Source organism: Drosophila persimilis, unplaced genomic scaffold, assembly GCF_003286085.1.
Source record: "Drosophila persimilis strain 14011-0111.01,24,50 unplaced genomic scaffold, DperRS2 tig00000000-arrow-pilon, whole genome shotgun sequence".
Taxonomy (NCBI): Eukaryota; Metazoa; Arthropoda; class Insecta; order Diptera; family Drosophilidae; genus Drosophila; species Drosophila persimilis.
This window is the reverse complement of record NW_020825288.1, coordinates 16,613,149-16,630,991: the sequence shown is the minus strand read 5'-3', so window position 1 is coordinate 16,630,991 and position 17,843 is coordinate 16,613,149. Positions and strand designations below refer to the sequence as shown.

General features: G+C 45.7%; 1 protein-coding gene across 1 annotated transcript; it reads right to left on the bottom strand.

Annotated features, from left to right (window-relative positions):
• Positions 1–1,586: 1,586 nt before the first annotated feature.
• Positions 1,587–17,627, bottom strand: LOC6588537 (neuroendocrine convertase 2). The gene is made up of 12 exons (XM_002013937.2): positions 17,038–17,627; positions 6,085–6,192; positions 5,169–5,439; positions 5,050–5,087; positions 4,317–4,393; positions 3,749–3,837; positions 3,048–3,223; positions 2,667–2,980; positions 2,342–2,575; positions 2,110–2,274; positions 1,935–2,052; positions 1,587–1,868 (listed from the first exon to the last, which is right to left on the bottom strand). Exons 1-12 carry the CDS (start codon positions 17,272–17,274, stop codon positions 1,707–1,709), a joined length of 1,989 nt encoding a protein of 662 aa, XP_002013973.1. The 5' UTR covers positions 17,275–17,627; the 3' UTR covers positions 1,587–1,706.
• Positions 17,628–17,843: the final 216 nt, after the last annotated feature.

Below are 17,843 nucleotides of genomic sequence, written 5' to 3'. Positions count from 1 at the left end.
GAACCAAGGCGGGAAATCATATTGAACGCCATGGAAAATCATAAAATATGCACCCAAATATCGGTGTTTTCTGTGTGTGTGTGTTAAACATCTATCATCTACTACACATCTTTATCTATTGACTGACGGTCTGCGTGTAGTTGTGTATCTGTGAGTGCGTACCGTTTGGGTTTAGTTTCGGTTTTTGTTTCTACAACATCAAAGATCAACATAACAGCCACATATGTTACTGCTTGCATTTATTCTTGTGGTATTTTGCATATATATATATATGGATCATACATTTATGTATGAATGTATAGCTATATATAGTTTTGGTGTATGTATATAATGTTTCTGTCCGCATCTGCTCATATGGGTTCTCGATTAATAATTACACATGTACTCATATATGTATGCTTTTGTATATATATATATATATATATATATATATATATATATTTGTATCCATTCAACGGCACATTCTCCATAAACTTTAACAATGCGCTGTCATTTAGTTATTAGACTAGGTAAAACAATCTTTATCTTTATCTGTATCTGATGTTACATGCTAAACACTCTGTTCTGAACTTGTACTTTAACACCTCTGCTTATGTCTCAAACATAACCATCGCTCCGTTCCACGTTACAATCGTTTTGTGATTTCATTTTTTCGTGTCTTTTTGTGATTTTAATCGTAATATTATATCATTATGTATGTTTGTTTTGTTTTGGTTTTGGTTTTGGCCCCCGAAAGAAACTGAAAGGAAAACTATGTATGTAAATGCATCTCACACGTACTCGTAGGAGTCTCGAAAGGAAAGCAGAATCATCCGATCCGGCATGGAAGTTGCAACCGAATCGAAGCGACAACAAACTTGTTCTGCTGGCGATTACTGGGATTAACATTTTATGTTTTAGCTAAGATTTAGATAGATCTTTAGGTAAATATGTATATGCGTTTGGGTATATACTCGTATATTTGTATACACGTAATGGGAAAAACAAAATACGCAGCTTTAAAATATGTGTAAACACTCGTATTTCATACTAGATAAATATAGGAGGACTCTAACAGCATAGTACACAGCTAGAATTAGGGTATGTATACATATAGATATTACACATTTACATAGGGTTTTCGTTTCGTTTTTTGTTTTTTCTTTAGTTTTCTTTGTTCGTTTTATTATGCTATATACTTCTTCTACTCCTTCCTCGATCTCTCAGCTATATATATATATATGTATGTATATATTATATACTGCTATACCTGTTTCTCATTGTGGCTTGTCTCTCTGATATTCAAAAAGGAGTTTTGCTCTGATCTTCTGCTTGAGCCTAGAATATTTAATAGATTTTCTACTGTGCGCTTTGCAAGTTCCAGAAATGAAGAATAGATAAAAGTACTGGAATGGACCATGGCACCCTGTGCGCTAGCTCAACAGAATCAGTCAACTAATATTTTTAAGATAACAAAACATTAGAGACTTTCTATGGAAACATGAACTTTCAGTTCAGCAAAGCAAACACGAAAACTGCAAGAAGGAAAATCAAATTACAGATACGCAGAGAAATCAATAGTTTAATCTCAATCAATCCTATTCCAAAATAAAACACAGCCAGCACTTTTATTGAACCTCGCTCTCTCTCTCTCTCTCTACACTCGTTGATAAAACGCCAAGCTGCCTAATGGTAGTCGCTACGGACCTGGCGGATGGAGACCCACCCTACTTCATCTTCTTGTCCTCGTGGGCCTTCTTCACGATGGCCAGCTTCGAGTGCGGCGAGGATGGGTGCAGAGTGCGATAGGGCGCCTCCTTGGTGCCATGCAGCACGAGAGACCATTCCAGCAGATTACCATGTCGGGTTTGAGGGGAATTGAAACGTGCCTGTGGTAAGTGGGAGGGGAATTGATTAGATAGTGCAATCTATTGCTAAAGTGGTTCATATTTCACCTCTAGCTTCCAGGTTCCCTGCGGATACTCGCCCCAGGAATGAGTGGTCATGAAGGGCCACTTGGTGAAGCCATCGCGATGGTCATCATCATTGGCGCGACGCGACAGGATCATTGATCTGTGAATGAAATAAGGTGAACCTCTTGTTGACAGTGATTCAGGTTAGATTACTCACTTGGTGCCCATGGGGGATGTAAGGAAGAGTTCCAGGTCGCCGCGTCGCGAAGAATTCGCCGAGATCACAGCCTGAACGTGCTCCAAGTAGTTGACCTCCGTGTCAGTGCCCTTGCAGGCATCGGTCTTAATGTCCCAGAACAGTGAGCGACCCATGATAATTGCCCTAGGAGAGAAGGATAGGATAGAGAGGTTTAACCTGTCCGAATCCAACCGAAGATAGGAATACTCACTGCGATTGGGTTATCGCGCCCGCCTCGCAATGGTAGCGCGGTGGCACTGCATGCCATTGCTTGGAGAGCGTCACCATGGCACCAGCATCGAGCACGCCGAACCCGAAGAGGTGGTTGAACTCCAGGCCCACGCCGTTCATTGTCCAGTGGAAGCGGTTCTTGGCATCGAACAGAGAGTTGCGCTTCGATGTCAGTACCGTCAGATGCTGGATGTCGCGCCAAGTGAGTTGTGGGCTGTGGACGTGGGATAGCGAAGTGGAGTCGGGTTGGATTAGCATAAATTCATAATGCTGCAGAGAGCAAAAGCAGGGGGGACTCTACTCACTTTGCCTCCAAGGCCAAAGCAAAGACGCCCGCTGCTTCGGGCGCCGCCGCACTGGTGCCCGAGTGAGTGGTCGTACACTTGCCGTACAGGTCAGTGGTGGCAACGCCCGTGTTGGGGTCCTTGGCACCGTTGCTGAACGTGGATGCCAGCGTGGAGCTGCAGCTCTCGTCGTAGTGAGCGTTCTGGCCGTCGTTAATGGCGCTGTTAATGGAAATCGTCCACATGGAGGCGGCATAGCCATCACAGTTGCAGTCGTCCTCCTCGCCGCCATCGCCCGATGCCCAGACATAGATGTTGCCCAGACCATTTCGACCCTGCGGGTGGTGCCAAAGATTAGCTCTAATGACCGGGGATTGGAGCACTATTTTGCAAATGGCATACCTCATTGACGCCCTGGACAATCGCCCTCATGGTGGCATTCCGGGGACCGTCGACCGTTTTGCCATCGTCCGTGGGGCCCCAGGAGGCGCTGTAGATGTGGATTTTGTGCGGCTCATGGCCCATGGAGTTGGCCTCGATTAGATCCGTCATATACGGCTGATCCAGCATGCGTATGCCTGTGGCGAGAGCGATAAGTATGCATTAGTTCTAATGGCGGAAATTATAAATCAATATTTATATGAGTCCCCACCACCCGGCACTTTCACTCGCAGCTTTATGGCAATCATAAAAGTGGCAATGCAACAGAGACAGGGCCAGAGCCAGGGCAGAGCAAGGCACTTTTCCCGATTTTTCACATGATTTCTCCCACTTGGGTTATAAAAATGACAGATAACTCGCGCAGATTTATATCCACACTTGTTGCCGCCTCGTCCTTGGGGTGGGCCGCGTCCCCTCGTGGCCCAAGTTTATGTGAAATCATTTCTGAAGCTCAATTTTCAATGCCGAATTGCGATCCATTAACTTTCACTCCCAAAAAAATATTGTATCCGCAGCTGCGGCCCGAAAAATGATTTCTCTGCGCTAGCCAAGGATTACGCGGCGTATGAGTAATGCGATTTATCAAGAGAAAAACTTTCGGGACAGGCCCTGTCAGAGCATTTGCATTATTAATCCTTTGGCATCTGTGAAAAGCCACTTACCTGCGATTTTGCTGTCATAAGCAACGCCGACACCGCAAATTCCATTATCTCTGGCAGCAGCCACCTCGCCGGCACAACGGGTTCCATGACTGCAAATATAAGCAAAAACAAGGGTTACACATTATTTACGTGGAAGTTGGGGGTGGGGTTGAGGGTTGGTAAGAAGCTTAATAAAAAGCCCTCTCCATCCATTATGCAATAAACGTAATAGCCGTGAAACGAAACAACGACAAACGGTCTGTGATTGGAGTCTGCTACAATTAAGCACTTTATTACGTATCTGCCATTCCGAAGTGCATCCAAAGGTAATAGCTCTCTTATGTTAACATCATTGCTTTCACTTACGCAACTACGAGAGTTTTTGGTTCACTTTCCTTCTCTTGTTTCAGGCAATTAAATCAGAATTGTTCAGAACGCAATTGAAATATCTGTTGTGGAATTCGGCAAATGATTGCGTAAATATTTGTGTACATTTCTCCGGCATGGCTCAAGAATTCTATAGAAATGTGCCTACGTTTATTTATGATGTCAGGCAAGGACACTCCATATCATTTTTCCACCCACTTACCTGTTAAACCAGTCGTCAGTGTAACGTGGGTAGGGAAAGGGATCATTGCTGCTGAAGTCATAGCTGGCCTCGGCATTCTGAAAGCCAAAAATAAAAGAGAGAATGAGCATCCGCTTACATATGTATGTATGTACAAATGAAAGTATCTGTATTCCGTTTTTGTGGTAAGTGCGTTTTGATGTAGCAGTCGATTTAGTCAGTCTCATAATGTATTTAAATTATTCTATTTGGAGAATGCCTTAAAGAAGTGACGGCTAAGATCCTTTTGATGCTAACGACAGTGGAAAGTTTTAATGACGGTTAAAAAAGTTTCAACTTTTAGCTTCAATTTCCTGCAAACTTCCCGTGTACATATTAGGGCTTCGGAACGTCTTTTGTTGAGCTCTTTAAAAGTTGGATTGTTTGCTTTATACTCGATTGAATGACGCAATTATTCTTCCGTCCCGTCCGCCAGTCCTGCCGGACTGCTCGCTGCTCGTTCGGATTCTGATTTGCACCCTTGCAGCTGCCCCACATGTCTCTAATTGAATTTCTCTTCGAACCGAAATTTAATTAAAACCCGAGCGTAGCGCATCATCACCAGCATCAGAATGAATGTCGCTTTAAAAGTGACCATCTGACCGTGACATCCGCTTTCAAAACGAAATGAATGGAGTTTTCAGCTCCGAGATATGGCATGTGCCTGTCGTAAATAAACAAAATATTCATGAAACTCTGGGTTTTCCGTACTCACATAATTAAATTTCAGGTCCGGATGCATGTAGTCCACGCCTGCAGCAGTAGGATGCAATAAAATTGAGTTTATTTGGAGTTGTAAATTTAATTTTTATTTGAAATTCTATAAATACGCACCATCATCCATGATTGCCGTGGTCACATTCTTTCCGGTTATGCCCTGGGCCCAGGCCGCCTGCACATTCAGGTCGAGTCGCACCTTGCCCCCGTTCTGGCCGGTGTTCTTCAGGTACCATTGCATGGGGAAGTAGGGGTCCGTGGGCTCCTCCTCGATGCGGTTGGCCTCCCCCTGCTTCAAATCGAATTTCATGCCATGAATGGCAGGCACTGCCGGTCGCAGTCCCCGCTTGACGCGCTTGAATCCGGGTTGTTGCACAGCCGTGTGTACCTGTGGCGTCAGAAGGGGAAGGTTTTTTGTGTAAAGTAAGGTCAGCAATCGGCACCCCATTCGGAAACACGTCGAAAGCATGGCCATATGGGCGATTGTTATGCATGAATGCCTGTCGAACCTGTAAACTTCTGTTAGCATTCTGGCAACAGCTCATCGGAAAGCCCGGAACGACCCAGTCTGCTTGCCAATCTCCATTTCCATACCGTCCTGGCCGTCGCCCGTCACGCTCTGTTTGCCCTCTGCATTTTGCATTTGGCATAGTAATTATCGTCGATGGCCTAATGGCACGTTCCACCCAAACGGACGCACGTCCCCATTTCAATGCAATCGATGTTCTGTTCCGCCTGCAGTTTGGACACATTGAAAATGGCAGTCGTTTGGCATTCGTTGGCGTTCGTGCCATGCCCTGGTCCTGGGCTATTTTGGGAACCACCTTTGCAGGAAATGAAGCTTAGCCATGGCAGAACTCTGGCATTTGCCAGTAGTGTTGCAATGCAGGACACAATCTGGCCGCTGGAGACCATTTTATGACCCACTACGATGCTCCAACCAACTGACAATAAGTATGTCAAGTGGATTGGCTGTACATGTCCGTACCTTTTCCATTTTCATTCTCCTATCATCTGAAGGAAATCTACTTACCGAGGGATGGCTCTTGAGGGCACGCGTGTGCGTCAAACTGCGTCTGGAGCGGGCATGCGGCAGGGTCCGGTGCTTGAAATGATACTCGTGTCCGTCGGCGCCGACCAGCTGTAATGAATCCAGATACGAAATAGCGTTACACTAGACCCCGTAGCATTTTAATTGAGGAAACACACATTAATTCTCTGCTTGTTTTACGCCTAGAAGCGTGACCCTTAATTGCACTCTAATTGAGTTTAGCCGGAGCTATGCTATTCCCCCGCCACTCTATAAACACACATATCCTGCGTGGGTACATGTCCATAATTGTGCTCTAAATTGCCAGTCATAATCATGATCTGAAGGAGCAGCCGAAGCCGAAGCCCAGCATCAGCAGCATCATCATCATTAGTTGGCTTTGGTAAATTGAGTGCCCAATGCTGCGTCTGATGCATGGGCAAGCATCGCTCCTCGAGGCAGAGGCAGAGCCAGAGCCGCAGCCAGAGCTCAGTAATTTTCCGTTTTGCCCCACTGCAATTTCAGTGAAAAGGAATCTCAAGTTTCACCACGGTACGTGCCTGTGCCTTTGCCTTTGCCCGGCCTTCGACACATACACACGCCTTCACTTGGCCCCAAGCAAAGGTCCGAACCCTTGGGATTTGCTCTCTCTGTGTGCCATGGTTCTGGGGGCCTGTAATATGTCTCTGGAACTGTTGCTCTTCTGGACTGATTGCCATTGGAAACTCGAATGGCCATCGCCCAGCTGCTGGGCGTCGTTTAACTTTGCCCTTTTGCTCGGCTATGTCTGGTTGTCCTGCATAATTCAGGCTTATACTGAGATTAATTAGCAGCTGCGTGGCGCTGAGTGCCATTAATTCATAACTCGCACAAATTCGCGTCAATAAAGAGTCCATTAATGCGGCCAGCGATGACAATACCATCAATTTCCTGGCAACAGTAACTCGAGCTGGACTTGGTCTATTCTTGTGACGCAACTCATTAACCAGCCCAGAACAGAAATTATGTAGATTGGCGCTTGGAAGGCTTTTGTTGGACCAACTATGAAAAGGAGAACTAGCAGAAGGACCGCCAGGCCCACGCCGCTAATTGTCTAAAACCAACCGCTGAATGACCGTCTGAATGCCTGGCTGACTTACTGTGGGAATGAATAACTCGACCACAGGGGGGGCAGGTCTCTGACAGGATTCCATCAACGTGAGCTTATGCAAAAGTGTGCCCACGCAGCCTTTTTAAGGATTCTCAGGCAACGCCTCCCCCTGCCTTGCCTCGCTACGCCGCGCAGGATTAAATATTAATAAAGTCAGTCGGGATATGCCCGCACAAATTGAAGCTGATGATTGCTTTTACACCCTGACCAATGACCGCGGACCGCGCTGTACACACATTTTCATATTAACCCCAACACTTTTTGCCAAAACGAACGGAATTTACTTTGAGCTGAAATGAGAATGGAATTCTGGGAAAAAAAATTAAATTCGCTGGAGAAGAGTAAAATCAACAAGCGGAACAGAACTCCGTTCATTCTGTCTGTACAAATATTTCGGAAATTGTGCGGAAGAAATTGTACTTTCATTCAGCAGATGCGCCACCACGAGGGTGGCAAATCAATAGAAGGACCCACCACTTTTTGGTTTACTTAGGCGACAAGTGCCTTTTCTGTCCCAACAACAAACAAGGCGCGAAGCGAAGCTCGAGGGCCATCAATCCGTTGACTGTTGTCAATCAGAACCAACTGACAGTTTGACACTCGCACCACTCGCTCCACTTTCCTGTTTAATGAGGGGCGTGGAGCAGCGAAACGGCTGTAGCTTGCCTATTTTTATGTTCTGTTAATTTGTGCGTAAATTACTGAATGGGTATTGCAGCAGCTGTGCGGCTGCTCAACATCGAAGTTTAATGGACTTCCCAAGTAAATCATCAAAAACAAAAATAAAGAGCGATTGCCCGAAAAGATAGCGAAAACATTGCGCATACGCACAGTGGGCACTGGGGAAATTTCTGCATACATAAGGGAATTAATCTGAACGACGCCGCTCAGGCCACATGCCGATAAATTGCCAGCGTATTTTTAGATAGTAGCTCTGGCATAATTTTTGGATTATTCTTCATGAGCAGAGCATATGGAGCTGGCAACAGATTACAACAGAGAAAAAACTGGTAGCGTGGCCCGGGCTTTGAGTAGGTCGGCCAAAACGGAAATAATGCGAATAAGAATGGCAGCAAAGTCAGCTCAGCGGAGTCTAATGTGGCCATATTGTTGCCATTGTGTCTGGCTGTGTTAGTGCGATGTACGAGCATTAGTATGTATTAGTGAGTGCTCGTGTATGTGTGCGGCTCGCCATTATAAATATAATGTGTCACAATGGGTGATAACGGGGATGGCAGCCGGCAAGAGTGATCCCAGGTCCCAGGACAAGCGGCAGCAGCTGAACACCAACGGCAACAGACACCGCGTGGCAAGTGGCAGCTGTTCTTTTTTGTGCCCCATCAAACGCTGGCTGCTTATGTGAGTTATTTAAGCTCAACGTCGCGTCGCCCACACGCATTTAGCAAAAAAGTTTGCCCAAAGCTCATGTGGCGGGTACGACGGGTCGACGCCATTTCTCACACTCTCACTATCCCTCTCTCGGTGCTGCCAAAATGGTGTCTATAATTAGTTGCTTGCCGCATTTAAATAGCAAATTTTATTAATGATCATCAAGCAGCGTCAAGAAGCCGTTGGCGGCAGCGACGCCACTTGTTGATTGGAGGGAGCACTGCACACACACACACACACACACAAACACTATCGAAGACTTGAGTTTCATTTGCATGCCAAGAAGGGGCCGACCAGCTGTTGGCTGTGTAGTTACATCAGAGGAAAATCCTCTCCTCGGCGTTGTGTGGGTGTTCATTGGACACTTCTCCAGCACCGCCACCGCTGTGACACGTCATCTTTCATCTCCTGTCAGCATCAGAAATTTATGGATTTTCACTCGGCCTCAGGTCGAGCTCTGGGCGGGTCTGGCTCGTCGCAAATACTCATGGAAGGTGAATGAATGAAAAAATGTGGCACAATGCACTAAACGCGAAAAAAAAAAATCTGCGACAGCCGCTGTGCTTGTACATGACACTGACAGGCTCCCATAGTTGGATGTCCCTGGATCCATGGGATATATTTATAAATCAGATGGGTTCAGATGGGAGTACGGGTATTTTTAGCCGCGGCAGAACAATGGTCGGGCCATTGTGGTTGTGTGCCCAAGGACTCAAGGCTTCGGCACACAATAAGGGCTTAAATTGGTTAATATCTGTCCTTCTATTGTAAATATTAATCGAATTCTTTTTGGACTGGCATTCAACAAGAAATATCGATAAGCTTCCACCATAATAGAAAATGTATCGAAATATCTTCAGGAAAATAACAGGTCTATCGCAGCAGGCTTTAAATTTACCAAAAATTTCAACTATTTTAGAGGGAAATAAACGGATTCAACCGCACAAGAAATTCCCAAAACCCTTATTAGCATATTTTTTGTGGGTATGTTCAATCTATAAATACAAAACTCTGTTTAAAATTTAGAATGCATTTGAAGTGTTCCATTTTCACTTCCACTTGGAAACCACATAACGAAATCAGTCTTCTCAGAAATGAATATATGAAAATTGGCAGGACACACACACATCAGCCAGGGAAGCCTTTTGCATGCTCTCAAAGGGATATTAAAAGGAATTTTCAATGAGAAAAGTTATATGTCCTATTTGAATTCCAGCACACATTTTCATGGAATCAATCAGGCAGTGAATGTATAAACTCTTTTCTCTGTAAAGAAGGCTGCCATAAAAGAATATTATACAATCGCCGGATAGTCGTACGCACATTTATATTCACATACAATATTGGACATCGAAAAGGGAAAATCATTCATCAATTTCTGCCCCAGTGGCTCAGTGGGCCAACGTCAGCTGTATGAGCAGCAGCAGTAGTTTATCAAGGGCTGGCTGTAGCTGTGGCTCTGTGGCAGTCACTTTATCAGTAGCTGGGGAACTTTTTCTGGTGGCATTATCCGCCAATAACTTCTGCCATACACATAATATAGATACGCGCTGTGTTACAGTGTGATAAATGTGTATCTGGACTCCCGGACCCCATTGCAATGGCGCTAATTAAGAAAAATCGTCCGCTAGTCGCCCCCGCTCCACCCCCGCGGAATGCAGTTAATCAATCAATCAATAAGCAAATAAATTGCTGCAGGCTTTATAGTGCTTACATAAATTATCACCACTGACGAGTCGACTTGCTAAGGTTGTTGGAATAAAATGGAAATCAGATCAGCTGGGGGTATGGGCAAAAACCTGCCTGAAAAATCGCTTCAAGGGCCCGCCACTTGACAGTTCCTATTGTCAGAGTTCCATTTGAAACAACGTCTGCCTGTCTCGCTTTTGAAAAACAATGGAAATAAATAAATACGCCAGAGCCGAGCAAATCCAAGGCATCAATAAATGGCATGCAAATTTTCAGCAGCCTCAGAATTAGACGCCTGCCTCAAATGAGAGAAATGCAAATGAGTGTTAGGGTACGGGACTGCTGAATAATTCAACAGGATGCGCCTCAGAGACTAAGGAAAATGGCAGCGAAAGCACCAAAGACAAACAGCTGCGCGAAACGGACTAATAAGCTCTGATTGAGGCATTTGGCATGTGCCGCTCGTTGTGGCATCTGATTTGTTGGCCTACAGAAGCCCAGAAGGTTAGTTAGCTGCCTGCCAACCTGTGTTGTCAGGTCGCACAATGGAAAAAGTTGCGGAAAAGTTTCCCATAGCTGAGAGTTTGCTCAAGTGAAAATTGAATTAAAAACAATATTGCCAGCGCCAGCAGGGAAAACAAGAAAGCTGGTACTTTCTGCATTCAATTTTCCAGCCAGTAAAGGCTTGGCTTGCAACTGCAGCTGGGAGAACTTGTATTATTCGTAATTAAAAGCGTTTAGACTGCCACAGGGCAGCAATTTGCATCTGGGTCAAATATAAGGCCACATGTACCCGCAGAAATGGAAGCAGATTGCGACTCGACCCGACCCGGCCCTTCATAATCGCCCATAAGATGCTTTACTATTTGGCACAAAGACAGCTTTTCCGCCGCCGCCAGCCACATAATTATCTAGCACTGTTTGACATTGACATGGTGGTGCGGGAGCCGCCATGGCGTATGAGCGATATTTTTGCAAAACAAAACAAAGGGAGCCCATAATTCCAGCTATGTATTTGCTGTTGCTGATGCTGTTGCGCTCTGCTGTTCTCTGCACCGCCAGCTGGCGGTTTGCTAATGAAATTTCCAGATTTTCATCTAATTTTATCAAAATGGAATTTGCCGCATGGCAAACAAAACTTTTGCCCAATGCCCTTTGACATTCCCGAAAAGACACACGCAAACAAAAAAGGAAAATGTTTGCCAAACAGAGTATATACGGCAAAGTGCTGCTCACACATTCGTTTATCAAATGTAGACATGGTGGGAAGGGGGAGGGATGCGGTGGGGGAGCTACGATTAGGAGACTAAAAAGTTTTTTAATTATTTAGAACGAGCACGAGGCACTTTTGGTCTTTGTGTTTTTTCCTCGGTTTTCGTTCTCCCCAGCATTTAATGGCATTTGAAGTATTTTCTGTGCCGTTCCGTGGCCAAAATATTTGACAAAACTTAAGCTCAAGTGTTGATATATTAAATTGTTTATCCACAGTGGCAGCCTGTCAGCGTTGACGAGTGTTGGGTGTTGAATGTTGGGTGACGGGTGTGTTTGCCGGAGCCAGAGGTTAGGATGCATAAGCGAGACCTCCAAGCGACAGACTGGAGCACACCTGTCCGCTGTCCTCTGTTGGAGTACGGTCCATTGGTTACATTATAGTATGAGAGCTGATCCGAGCAGAGCTTGTTTACCGCTTGTCTATTTATAGCGACTCCAATAAAATAATGCCCCTGAAAACACCTCGTCAACACGTTAAGCAGGAGCTCCTCTTGTCCTCCGCCTCAAACAGCTTAAGCCCCATGATGCCATCACAGCAAAATAATGGAATTTACAAGTAGTATTTATTTGTGGCCGGACCCAGACGTAACCCAAAAACTTTCTAATTATCATTAGGGCTTAATGAAATCCATTCCCAGCTTTTTGTGCCCAAATTTATAGTTAGAAACACATTTTATGAAATTATATTTCAACAGAGAGGGCGGGCGAAAGAGGCGTGGGACAAGGTTGCGTAATGTAATTTGATATATCCCAAAATGCAAACAAAAAGTTGGCAAATATTTGCCAAATATTCCCTACTCCTGTTCCATGGAAAACTGAAAAGTTATTGGGTGTAGGTCAAGGTGCCGAGAGTGAAGTTACATTGGGCAAACATAAACTTTTTAATGGGATCTAAATTGAATTAAATCTCTAACAAAAAGGTTGACTGATATGTCGGAAAGCGATGCTATGATTGTAGGTGGATATAAAAGAGCCAGTGTATGGTTTGGAGCATCAATGTCGGGAGGTAAGCCACCTTTAAGGGGAAATGTGCGCAAGAGCTATAAATTCTTTAAATGGAAACCGTTTGCACTTTTCTTCATTCTGGAGACTGTATGAACCTTTGTTAGGGTCCGATGGCATATCATGTTGCGTTTATAATATATGTATATCCAATTTCTCTCCATTTCTCTGATTACTTAGCTCTAGTCTTGGTTCAATTTTTGCTAGTTAGCGCAACTATTGAATGACCATTCAAGGCCAGTTGATACTCGGACTCATAAGACCTCCATCTGTGAGAAAATTGGTGTCATATGGCACTAGGGGTCCTGCCTTTGTCCGACAGTGGATAGTCGAGCAGTTTCGCAGTGCTAAAAATAAATAAATAATGCGCCTTGGCTTGGCCGGACTCAACACTGCGTATACGTGATAGAGCATTGTGTGTGGTGCTAGAGTGTGTGTGGGGGGCATGTGTGCCTGTGGTTTTTGGCTCTCTCCTGGGTAGACCTGTATCCCCGCCCATCTTCAACTCCAACTGCGTCTCTGTTTGTCCACCAGAAATACTGGTGTACGTGTATCTGTGTGTGGGGTGTGTGGGTTGTCGGGTGTGCCTCTTTTGTTTGTCTTGTATTTGCCAACATATGCTCGCCCTGGGTTACAAATGTCTGTGCCTTTAATTTGCAAGCATCTGAACGAGCGGCCACAGTGAATTTGTAAACTCGTTTTTCATTTGGCATAATAAATGAAAAGAAAACACAGCCAAACGAAGACGGAACGTTGATCGGCAAACGGAGATGAATGCTCCAGTGTCAAGCCACCGACTCATTGAGACATTTGTCTTTCCGAAGCTCCTGCCTCCACAAGCAAATGAGGTTTTTTGTGAGGGTTATCCATGCAAAGGGACGAGTCTTCGTCTCTGCTAATAAGGTCGCAACAGTCTTGCATAATTTATGAGCAAAACTTGTGGCGCAATATGAAACTATGCATATCTGATGAGCACTGACATTTCAGAAACAGTTGCACTGCAGAGCCACTGTCGGAGTCAATCAGAGGGAGAGTGCTGTAATAAATGTTCACCTGACAAGTTGTTGGGGTAGTTGGTAGTCTTGGGGCTTAGCACCGCTTGGCAAACATCACAAGCAAAAGCCGGGATGGAGTGTAAGAGCTAGCGCCCGTTTCCTGTTGCCTGTTGCCATTGGCCACGTCAAGGCATGCCTTGACTTAACGCTTTATGCACGGATTTGCCCAACAGCTCCACAATGACGACAAGCGGCTCATGATGCTGCCAGCCACGGAGGGGTTCCGGGGCAGTTGGGTTTCGTTAGCTTTTAAAGTTATTACACACACGACGAGCCGCAGACAAACACCTGTATTCTGTATCCTGTGTCCTTTCTCCTGTATGCACATGGTGCATGCTCAAAGGCTCAGCGATGCCGCAAAGTAAGTCGTAGGTAAACTTTTAAGCACCACAAAGGCAAAGAGCCGCTTTGAGGCATTAGCCGAGGCTGTGGCAACAAGGAACAAAAAGCAACAGTCGGCCATCATTTTAAGGAGCAGCAAGCATAATATAACCCGACTCCATCGCCATGTCCCAACACCTCAGAGTGCGTGGACTGTGGACGGTGGAAGGTGAACCGAGGCAATCAGGAAGCATATGTATTTACCTAAGCACGAAATTGACTTTCGCTTTCTTTTATTCAAATTGCCGGCCAGCAATTAATCGAAGATCGAGATTTATATGCATTTGTGTGGGTCTACCAATAGCTGACGGAATCTAACGTTTTACTGCCGATAAGGTCGTAACATCAAAGGCAATAAAATCTAAACACACTCAGATAAGACGCGGCGGCGTATACGCAATATCGATTGGAATGAGAGCTGAAGTATGTATCGTATCCCTGCCCCCTGTCTGTCTCGCTCCACCTCTCTCTGCCGTGTGTTTGCCTTTGGAAAGCGAATATTTTGTTTAGGATACATTTTGATTTGTATTCGTAGATAGCGTTTGACGTAGGAGCCACAGATTTGGTTCGCTCTTTTTTTTGCGTTACTGCTACATGTGCCGCAATTTTATTACATGCGCCCCGCCCCGCCCCGCGGCACCCACACAAGGGAATAGGGAGTTTTTGCCCAATTATCTAAAGCCCAAAACGAAGGGCCACGGAAACGAACCCGCAACGAGCAGCAAATCGTAATTAAATTTGAGTTCTATTTTTAAAAAAAGGTATCGTACTACCCAATTCACTTAACTTTCGAGTGAGGACTGATAAGAGCTGCGACTGACGGACATGTTTTCTGTATCCCTCTAGAGATTAAATCCGATTGATGGGAATGTGTTGTATATCGCCGATTCACTGGAAAGTACAGTATGATTGATGGAAAAGCTGAGTGTATCGCTATTACTAGTCCTTATTGGTGTGAATGACACTCTAAAGAGTATTGTCCTGCTACTTTTCCGACTTCTCAAAAAGCTCTCTAAATTCGAAGGTACATTCCTTTAAATACATTAGTAATAATCCCTACTTTTAAATTCATTTCAGAGTTACAAAATTGAATAAAAAGCAATGCCGATGAGGAGGAGAATTCAGCTGGAGCTTAATTAAATGTCCCTCTTGAGCTCGAATCGAGGGCTCAGGCCAGGCCAGGCCAGGCCAGGCCAGGCCAGGCGTTTAATTAAACTCGAATGGCTGTTACCACTGTTGTTGCAGACCTCCTTGCTACCCCTGCAAAGTGGGTGTGTGGGCAGCAAAACATCTCGACGCAATTAGTGGCAGCAAGGTTCGTTTTTCACAGAGCACGACCCCAAGCTCAACCCAGAGCCGGACTAGGACTCGGAGTCGGGACTCGCACTGGTACTATCTTGTGCAGTGCATGACCAGTCTCATAGCAACCGTGGCATGCAATCAGCTAGAGTGCGGGGCGGATGGCACAGATGAGATTGCGCCACTGCAAATAGCATCGATGTCGCAATAAAGTCCCGAGATAACAAGGACGACTACTGCATGGATAATGGCGAACATAGAAAGGAATACGGAGAACGGAGACCAAAGGAGGATGGCGATCCGGCCCGCAACACCAAGTGGGTTTCAGGTGTTGGCCTTGGTATCAACTTTCCTATAAATCACGCGTGGGCCGTGGTACTTATAGGGAAAAAGTAATTGGTTTCAGCGCTCGCCTAATACAGGTAGTACCCTCTGACCCTGATGGATTGCAATGGTAATTGACGGCCCTAATTAATGGTACTCCCACCAGCACCCGCCTCGAATTCCCATTAATTTTCCCAATTCCATGAATTGATTGACCCGCTCCCAGTGTATCAGTACCAGTACCAGTACCAGTATGCAACAAGTGAGCGTAATAGCTGTCAAGTCCTAGGGCATATCCAGAACATATTATGCAGTACCTGCCCGACAACATGAGTTTCCAAACGGCAGACACATAACGCAGCCGCCCGTCTCCGTCCCCGTCTCGGTCTCGGGTCACTGGGGTCTGTCTGCCAGTCAGTGGCAGTCAGGTGAAAGTGCTTTCCCATACGAGCATATAATCATGTAGGTGGCTCTGGCTATGGGAGGCGGTTCTGGTGACCTTGTCCCGAATGCGATGGCTTGTTAGCATGCAATGCGCGAATTTTCTGCCACAGTTTTCGCCTGCCGGGTATGCTGTGGAAATTGTTCTCGGCCGACGGAAGTTTTGCAAATGCCAAAGCCAAAAACTTTTGCGGTTGTTTCTCCTCAAATGAAACACATTCTACACTCTAATAAAAAGAGTCCTGAACTTTCCCATGGAATGCCAAAGGGAACATGGTAGAATAATTGTTTCTTTTTTAGTCTCTTTACACTCTTTTTTTTAGCTTTATAGTAAAAACAAGAGAAAACAAAATATCGGATTTTGTTCTTCAAAAACTCTTCTTTCAAGAATTGTTTTAGCAGTAACAGAATTTGTATGCGTAAAAGGTTTATTTAGTATCCAATTCAAAGAACAAATCTCAGTAAAATACAAAACCGAAGCGTTGCCATGGAGTTTTATATGTTATTTACTTTTTTTCCACATTTCTTTTTTTGGATTTCCTAAAATTTGACCATGAAATATTGATTTTTTGGAAAATTTGTGCAAAAATCCGGTATGTTCTAACATTCAGTAATAGATATTTTTTTTAGTGCATTTGTTTCCTGTGGCACACACGAACAGGAAACATATACAGACGCCTAAGTAGCCACAATTACTGCTTGACAGTTGCCTGACAACTGCAGCGTGTTAACAATGTCGTGTTGGCGCTATCGCCCTCTCATCTTTTACAGCAGGCCCCAAGTCGGAGCCCAAGTCCATGGAAAAGCCCAAGCTCGTTGCCCAAGCCGACGGCAATAAAATAATTGATTTTTCGCACTCAGGCGGCCTCCTCCGAGCCTATAATCGTGAGGTGAGCCTGCAGTACAGGTAGGCCATCCCTGTGGATTGGGTAGTGCGGATGGTGGACTACTTACCGGCCCCAGATTGTCGAAGCCATATTTGTCGGCCACCTGGTGGGCGAAGTCATTGTCAACGTTGCGCCGGAAGCGCACCAGGAACGAGCTAGTGAACACGGCCTGATTGCCCAATCCGCCGCTCGATCCGGCACCCGTCTCAACGGCCAGTTGGAGCAGGGAGAGGGCTAGCAGCCCGGCGCTCAGCAGGCGCCATGAAGCAGCAGTGCAGCTCCAGGCGGCTGCTGCAATGAACATCTCACGCGTTGTCCACCCGACCTGTCCTCCTCTGTGTGGCTGTATGGTTTCCTGACGATGGGGCAACGCTAACAGCACACTCTCGATGTTTTCGTGGGGGCGGAGTGGGGGACTGGGGAGCTTGAAAGTGTCGAAAATAAAGGCCGCGCTTCACTGCACACGAAAGAGGATTGGATTCCTACTGCCACGCGAATCGCAGAGCAATGCACCGAAAATCAGTTTGTCTTTGTTGTGGTTGAGGATTTGTTTTCCTTTATTTTTGGCTCTTTAAATGGTCGTTGTTGTGCTTTTAGTGGGGCGGCGGTGGTGGTTTTCCTTCCTGCTGAATTTTATGCGCTGCCACGAACTTCACTTGGGCGCTGCGCGCTGAAAACTGTTTGCCAGCGTCGTGAGCAGACGCCATTATGAATGTCCAGCAGGCGCCGCACAAGAGAAAGCTTGGAGGAAAGCTCCTGACAAAGCTCTGGCTCCCCCCGCTGTGGGCGCTGGGCGCCCACTCAACGCGTTTCGATTCGTCGCTGGTTCTGTCCCGCTCTGGCCGCCTTCGTATCTCAGCTGCTTTTCGCAGG

What these genes read in the sequence shown, in the direction of transcription:
- LOC6588537 (XM_002013937.2), bottom strand. Translation starts at nt 17,274, where the DNA reads ATGTTCATTGCAGCAGCCGCCTGGAGCTGCACTGCTGCTTCATGGCGC. An exon ending in GCTTTGGCCTTGGAGGCAAA is followed by an intron (nt 2,576 to 2,666) that starts GTGAGTAGAGTC and finishes CCACGTCCACAG; the next exon opens with CCCACAACTCACTTGGCGCG. An exon ending in AGGGAACCTGGAAGCTAGAG is followed by an intron (nt 1,869 to 1,934) that starts GTGAAATATGAA and finishes CACTTACCACAG; the next exon opens with GCACGTTTCAATTCCCCTCA.